General features: G+C 63.5%; 1 protein-coding gene across 4 annotated transcripts; it reads right to left on the reverse strand.

Moving 5' to 3' along the window:
* On the reverse strand, positions 1 to 7,251 carry LOC128151990 (E3 ubiquitin-protein ligase RNF19B-like). Of its 4 annotated transcripts, none has more exons than XM_052809892.1 (10): positions 6,772 to 7,251; positions 5,650 to 5,741; positions 3,799 to 4,416; positions 3,084 to 3,274; positions 2,614 to 2,764; positions 1,973 to 2,135; positions 1,405 to 1,519; positions 1,090 to 1,227; positions 593 to 782; positions 1 to 466 (listed from the first exon to the last, which is right to left on the reverse strand). In XM_052809892.1, exons 3-10 carry the CDS (start codon positions 4,245 to 4,247, stop codon positions 322 to 324), a joined length of 1,542 nt encoding a protein of 513 aa, XP_052665852.1. In that variant the 5' UTR covers positions 4,248 to 4,416; positions 5,650 to 5,741; positions 6,772 to 7,251; the 3' UTR covers positions 1 to 321. The 4 variants fall into 4 exon arrangements, with proteins under 4 accessions (XP_052665852.1, XP_052665851.1, XP_052665849.1 ...); XM_052809891.1 differs by having other exon boundaries at positions 1 to 447; positions 6,785 to 7,238; XM_052809889.1 differs by having other exon boundaries at positions 1 to 447; positions 6,772 to 7,238.
* Positions 7,252 to 7,311: the final 60 nt, after the last annotated feature.

Genomic DNA, 7,311 nt, shown 5'->3' on the forward strand with positions numbered 1-7,311 from the left:
GACCCTCAGAGAGTAGTTTTATTTCCCAGTGGTGCCAATGCTGAAGACTGCCTTTGGGGAAGGGGTGGATGGGGCTGGGCGCAGGCTGCAGGCAGCACTGAGCGCAGTCAGGGCCCGCCCAGCCTGGGGGATGGCCAGGACCCAGTTCATGGGGCTGGTGGTGCCCCACAGAGGGTGACCAGCTCTGCCACAGGAGAGCATGGGATCTTTGTGTCAGTGGCAGGTGGGAGCCCAGGTGGGGGCTCTGTGGATCGAGGGTCTCACCGCTCAGTGCTGCTCAGTCCCCCTCACTCTGCAGGGATGCCCATGGTGCTGCACCTGTCACTGGTGCCTCCCAGGGAGTCCCCAGAGAGACTCTGCCCTGACAGCGCGCTGCACAGGCTCTGCTCCCGGGCAGGATGCGGCACTGCTTCGATCGACACTTCCACCTCGATGTTGATGCCTTCCCTGCAGACAAACGCAGGGCCTGAGGGCAGCAGCCCAAAGGGGGACGTCACCACATCCCTTCCCGGTACAGCGGGTGGGGGGAAGGCTGTTAGGAAGGGGATGCGCCAGACCGCTCTGCCTTCCCTGCAGAGCAGTCCCAGCTCACCTGTAGGACACGTCCTGACCCTCGCTCAGCATGCTCCCCGCGAGGGCCACCATGCTGGCTGACTGGCTGTCATGCTCCTTCCACACTGCCCCACGGCGTGGGCTATGGCTGCTGCTGGGGAAGGTGGTTGTGTCCAGGACTCCATCCTCACCTGGCCTGGGGCTGGGCAGCACCGACCACAGCTCATTCACTGGTGGAGAGAGAGATGGTGCTGAGCACCCTGTTTGCAAGGACTGCTCCCTGTCGGAGCAGGGAGCAGAATGGGCCACCAGGCACCTGGCAGGAGGTGCAAACAAGCTGGTCCCAGGATGCCAGCCTGCAGCCTCCCCGCAGGGACAGAGGTGTGCATGGCACCACCCGGGGCAGAACCAATGCGGGTCCACAGGGAGCCCCTGGCTCTGGAGATGTCACAGCCACAGAGACATGAGGCAGGACCAGGGCCCGTGCGGCCCAACAGAGGGCACAGGCCAGCGGACAGACAGCAGCGCAGGACTCACGCTTGGTCAGGTTCTCCAGCTCCACCACGCCGAGATCCGCAGGCGGACTGCGGCCACCCCCGCACCCCCAGCGGCTCCGACACAGCGACAGCACCACCACCCCGTAGACATAGATGAGCATCAGGGGCACGCCGACTCCTGCAGGCAGACAGGCAGCTATTGCCTGGCCCACACCGGCAGCCCCCTGGGCGAAGCCCCGGTGCCCCAGATCTCAGACATCCCCCCCCAGAGACTCCGCTGCAGTGGCCCCCGGGCCCAAGCTGCACTCTCTCCAGCATGTGGGCAGTGTCCTCAGCCCTGGCCCGGCACACTTACCCACGGTGACAGCTGTTATGATGGGGGACACAAAGAGAGAGAGGAGGACACTGCTGGTGACAGAGAGGCACTGCTGGCACCCCGACAGGCTGCTCCTCCGGCTCTGGCCCAGCACCTCGAGGAGAAGCAAGACAGGTGCAGGGCTCTGCAGAGATCTCGGTGCACAGCCTGCAGGGACAGGGCCTCTTCCCGGCTCTGGCAGAGCTCTAGCTGCAGCCACAGCTGCCCAGAGCCCCCCCTCCATCTCCTCAGGTACAGGCAGCCACGACAGTGCTGCCACCACAGCTCAGGTGTCCCTGGAAAACACCCCTGGACCCCCAGACCCCTTTCTCCTTTGCCCACCCCAACCCTCCACCTCTCCAGGCAGAGACCTCCCTCACTGGCAGAGGGTGCTGGGGTGGGCAGCGGAGAGGGTCCCCGCAAGGAGGAGCTGTGGGGAGTCAAGGGTGGCACAGGGACACGCTGTGGGCAGCGGGGAGCACTGCGTGTCTGTCCAGGCCTGAGGCCATGGGCTGCCAGGCTCAGCAGGGAGTGGGACCATGGGGACTCCGGGGCCCCCTGCCAGTACCTTCCTACCCATGTAGAAGGGGATCCCAATGGTAATGACAGGGACAGCGATGCCCGCGACGAGGGAGATCACCATAGGCGCCCCCAGCACCATGCCCAGCTGCCACAGGATCTTCCGGGTCCGTGACCAAGGCCTCTTCCCCCAGAAGGTGCAGCCAGAGGGGCTGCGAGGACAGAGCAGGGCTGGGCCAATGGTTCCTGCGCAGGGGCAGGCAGACACCAGCACAGCCCGCCCTCGCGCTGGGGGGAGACCCATGGGCCCACCGGGGAAGCAGAAAGCCAGATTGCCCCATCCCAATCCCGAGCTCCAGCTGCCACCTGGGATCCCACCTGTGGGGTGCCGACAGCCAGCCCCAAGGCCCTCAGCCCTGCCAGACCCAGCAGCGCAGACCACTCTGCTCCCACCCCGATCAGCCCCACAGCCCAGCCAGCCCCAAACCTGGCTGCACATGGCCATGGCTCTCAGCAGGGCCTTGCTGCCCCCCATCCTAGCCCCACAGCTCCTGGCCCCAGCCCCGGCCCAGCATCACAGCACCCCCAGCTCAGCCCAGGGGCAGCTCCTGCAACCACCCCTCAGCTCCTGGCAGCCCCTCCGCTCCAGCCCCCCCAGCACACCCCGTGGCCCCACAGCCCTGCACTGACCTGAGGAAGTGTACATCGGAGATCTCCTGCAGGCAGAGCCAGCAGAAGAGGCAGCCACAGACCGTGCAGTTCATGCGGTTGCAGCTCCCATCATTGATCTTCATGATGAAGGCACTGCAGCGGGGACAGACCTTGATGTCCTCGGCCTCAGCTGATGGGGGGAAGGAGATGCGATGGGATGGGTGGGAGCAAGACAGGACAGTGCAGGTCCACCCCCACACCCTGTCCCAGGATTGCAGCCTGTCCCATGGGTGTCAGGGTTAGCCAGGCACAGCAAGGTCCCTCTCCACACCCCCCAGCTCAACCAGCACAGGGGCTACATGCCTCCACACTGAGGCAGCCAGTGGGGACCACTGGGTCCTGACTCCAGCATCCCCACAGGCAGGAAAGTACAAAAAGGCATCTGACTGTGCCGCTCGGCCATGCCAAAACCCTGCCCTGCTTGCTCCCACCCTGGGCCAGGGTCTCACCGTGGGCCAAGTCCTCCGGGTGGACTAACTGTGCTGCAGGGCTGGCCAGGCTGGGGGCGGGTGGCACTGGTACACAAGGGCCGTCGGGGTGCCAGGGCTGCCGGCAGTGGTAGCAGAACTCGGTGCCACAGCCCTCGCGCCCGCAGGTGAGGCGGGGACACTCGGCACAGCCATAGGCAATGACAGCGTAGCTGTGGAGAGAAGGCGGTCAGCGTTGGGGGGGGGCCAGCGGTGCCCACAGCCCTCCCTGCATCCCTGCACAGCACGCAGCCGTTCTCCTCCCGGGCACGGCCAGGCCATGCAGTGGCAGGTCCCAGCTCCAGGCTGAGCAGAACTGCAGCCCCTCCTCAGGAGAGCCAGGAGACTCTCACCAGCTCAGACTGCAGCACAACCTTCCCCATCCAGCACCCACACAGTTCCCCTGGGGCCTCGCGGACTGGCCCAGCATGGCCGAGAGCACCAGCCCTGGCAGAGACACACAGCTGCCCAGGCTCTGCAGCCAGTACAGGGATCAGGAGATCTCTCTGAGCAGGTACAACCCCACACAGGACCAAGTCCCGAGGGGACTGAGCCTGGAAAAGGCTCACAGGACACAGGCACAGTCTGCTGCGCACCAGCTCCCCGATGGGGAAGCCCATCGCCTCCACCGGTGCAGGAAGAGGGGACCCACACCACCCTCCTGCTCCCAGCTCTGCACGAAGGGCTGGACGGTCACCTGCAGTTGGGCGCCGGGCACCAGCGGGTGCCAGGGTCGGCCACCAGCAGCCGTCGCAGGAGGAACTCCTCGTACTTGTCACGGAGGGCGGGCTCGGCCAGGAGGCGGTGGACGTCAGCGGGCTGGAGCGCGGCAGGGCAGTGCGGGCAGGCCACCTGCACGCGGCTCTCGCTGACAGCAATGCGGAGGTACTGCTCCAGGCAGGCCCGGCACGAACGGTGGTCACAGGAGGCCAGGGTGGGAAAGGCCTCGGGAGGCTGGGGCAGCAGGCACAGGGGACACTCCACCAGCTCCCTGCCCTCACCCAGGGGCAGCGCGATGCACGTCTCCTCAGGTTCCTCCAGCTCTGGCTCCAGTTCTGGTGATGTCTCCCTTCCGACAGCCTGCGGCTTCCGCCCAAAGAAGCCCAGGAGGCGGAGGGGCCCGGGCACCCGCGTGGGCTGCTCCATGGTGGCCCGTTGGGCCGGCAGCCAGCTGCTGGCGGGCTAGGGAGGACAGCAGGGAGGTGCCAGCCCCAGCACGGCCCCCATGGCCAGGCTCCTACCTGGGCCTCAGAGCCGGCATCCTCTCCACAGGCAACAGCTGAACCATCTCCATCTGCAGTTGGCGCCGCTCAGCCTGCGAAGGAACCGCACGTGAGAGTGAGCTCTGGGCCCCAGGCATGGGAATGGACCCTCGGCACCCATGAGACCCCACTACCATGCTGCCAACGGGCCTGCCACCCTGCCAGCTATTTGGAGGGAGCCCAGAGGAAAACTCGGGGCAAATCAAAACCGCCATCACTCACTACTCCTCCCCAGGGTTAGCTCACAGGACAGCAGGGAACATCTCACTGCCACAGAGAAAGTGCTTCCTCCACAAAGGTTGGATCCTGAACTGTCCCAGGAGGAGAGAGCTCCCCCATGCACCCTGCAACCCAGGGCAGCAGGACCTGAAGCCCCGTGGGGAGCGGTCACTTCTGAAGAGTGCTTCCCCACGTCCCAAGTGCTGCACTAAAACCTGCATCGTCCAAGGTGCTGCTGAGTTTGTAGAAGAGACAACCAACCAAGCCAAGGGACCCAAGAGCCAGTTAAGTGACCAGGAGCCAGGTGATTACACGAGAGAGGAGGCAAATCTGTCAGTGTTCCCTTAGAGCTCAGGAGTCCGAGGCCACACCATAATCCCTCCCGACAGCAGGGCCAGTCCCTCCGCTGTTCTCCTTGCTCTTTCCTTATCTATACCCCAAAAAGTTGCACCCTATGCTTTACACCTCCACAGCATCGCTGCATGCCTCCACCTCTAACAGCCTCTGCTGGTTTTCCGGTTTGAGCACAACTAGAAGAGCAGAAGCACTGGCACAGGAAGAGGCAGGTATTAGTGACAGCTCAGGTGAGACCAAGGAGTCCAATTACATCTGCTCTGCTGGGAACGAGTAAGGTGCTGCACTGTGCCACCCTGGGTGATAAAGCACTTTCCAGTGAGGTAGCAACTGAAGAGATCATGGAAACCGGGCTGAGAATGGATTTAAATGGTTGTTAGAGGGTGGGAGGTACTGCAGGAAGAGAGCAGGAAGGAATGTGCTCAAACATGGGAGAGGGCAGTGGGACCACTGCCTCTCATGACTGATGCCGTCACTGCGAACTCCACCTGGCAGAACAGCGGGAGCCAGCGCCTGAGCAGCAACAAAGACTGCACCGACACCGTGGACATCAGCTGTCCGACCAGCGGGGCCAGCGGCGAGGAGACACCCCGGGCCTGCGTGGCTCCTGCACCGGGACTCCGACACCTTGACTAAATGGCCAGGGCTGCGCAACAGAAGCGAAGAAGCACCGGCAGGGATCTAAGCGGCCCCATCCTCTGGCCCCGAGGTACCTGTCAGCGGGGAATCATTGCTGACGACACAGCATGGCCATCGCTCCCCTGGAACTGCCACAAAGTCCAACACATTCGACTCCCTCAAGGACCTGCAAATAAACAAAAACTATTTGTGAAGAGGCTTAGCAGCAGCAGCAGCTCTCACAGCCAGAGTCGCTTGGACACATCACAGAGATCTACTAATAGAGCCACAGAGAAGGCAGAACGAGTCCTGTAGATGGGGACCACATCCAGGCCATGGACCTAGGCATCAGAGAGGACAAGTACAAGGTACGGCTGAGCCAGAGCAGGGCTGCTGCCCCCAACACACACACAGCTGCACATCGGCCATCCCTGGAGATGGGCCAAACCATGGTGTGGCCAAACAAGTCCCTGAGCAGGGTAACCAGGGGCCCTCTCCCCAAGAAGAAGGACACAAAGCCCTGGATGTCCCTGGTGTGCACAACGCTGGGACACCGGAGACAGAAGCTGCGGGAAACCAACCCAAGCAGAGGGAAACGTGACAGCATGAGATGGCTGAGCTCCCCTGGGAGCAGAGGTGTGACTGGGCTGCACGAGAAGCCATCGCAACATCCCCGGGGCCCAGCAGGCTCCTTGCCTGGCAGGGTCAGAGCACATCTGAGTGTCTCGGGTCCGAGCCACGCAAACTGGGGGAAGTTTTCCTTTTCTGGAAAGGGGAGTTATGAACCACAGGGACGTGCCAAGTGAAATCAGGAGCTCCATCGCATGGGGGCCCATCGCCCACATGCACTCCTGGGAGAACCAGGCAATAGGGCTCAGTTCTGCAGTCCTTGAGAGAGCTGTGACCGTGGGGATAGGCCTGACAGAGGCAATGGCTGCAGAGGAGCCATGGCATGGCCACAGTGCCCCAAGACCGGGGCCGCTCCTGAGCTTGTTCTGCAGCTGCCTCTCCTCCCGTGCCTGGCTGTGGGGAGCTGGGCTCCCCTTCCTCTGCAGCCACTTCCCACAGGGGTCACCATGATCACGGAATAATGCAGGTGGAAAGGGACCTCAAGAGGTCTCCAGTCCACCTTCCCGCCCAAATCAGGGTCAGCACTGGGGTTAAGGGCTTTATGCCAGCTGGGTCTTGAAAACCTCCAAGGACAAAGACCGTGCAACCTCTCTAGGCAACCTGATACACGACTGGACTTGTTCCACTCCCCAGGACAGTACAAGGCAGCAGGACCCCAGCGGGCATCTCCAAAGGATGGTTTCAGTCACCCCTGGAGATCAGACCACGGGCAGGACTGCGAATCCACCCCCCGCACTCCCAAACGCCCCAGATGCCTCGCCCAGGCTGAGCAGATCTCAGCGCTGGAAGCACCAAGATGCTGAAAGACTGCAGCACTGCCACTCACCGCTACCCACGCGTCCTGCTGTGTGCCCGTTCCCCAGCCTGTCTGCCCACCCTGCCCTCTCGTCCCAGGGCAACGTGGGCTCCGGACCCCCCCAGCCCCGCTCTGCCGGGAGCCCCCGGAGCTCTGCAAGCCCGTCAGTGCTGCAGGCAGCGAAGTCGTTTCAACCTTCCACTTCCAGCGGCTGGTCCCCAGCTCCCTCCCACAGCTGCCTTACCCGGACACCTTGCTCCTCCAGCCCTTCCCTCCGCACAAGGGGCTGCTGTCCCCGCGGCTCTGCGGGGCACGTTCCCGCTCCGACGCT

Source organism: Harpia harpyja, chromosome 15 (genome assembly GCF_026419915.1).
Source record: "Harpia harpyja isolate bHarHar1 chromosome 15, bHarHar1 primary haplotype, whole genome shotgun sequence".
NCBI lineage: Eukaryota > Metazoa > Chordata > Aves > Accipitriformes > Accipitridae > Harpia > Harpia harpyja.

What these genes read in the sequence shown, in the direction of transcription:
- LOC128151990 (XM_052809891.1), bottom strand. Translation starts at nt 4,247, where the DNA reads ATGGAGCAGCCCACGCGGGTGCCCGGGCCCCTCCGCCTCCTGGGCTTC. An exon ending in CCCGGAGGACTTGGCCCACG is followed by an intron (nt 2,765 to 3,083) that starts GTGAGACCCTGG and finishes TCCCCCCATCAG; the next exon opens with CTGAGGCCGAGGACATCAAG. An exon ending in CATAACAGCTGTCACCGTGG is followed by an intron (nt 1,228 to 1,404) that starts GTAAGTGTGCCG and finishes GTCTGCCTGCAG; the next exon opens with GAGTCGGCGTGCCCCTGATG.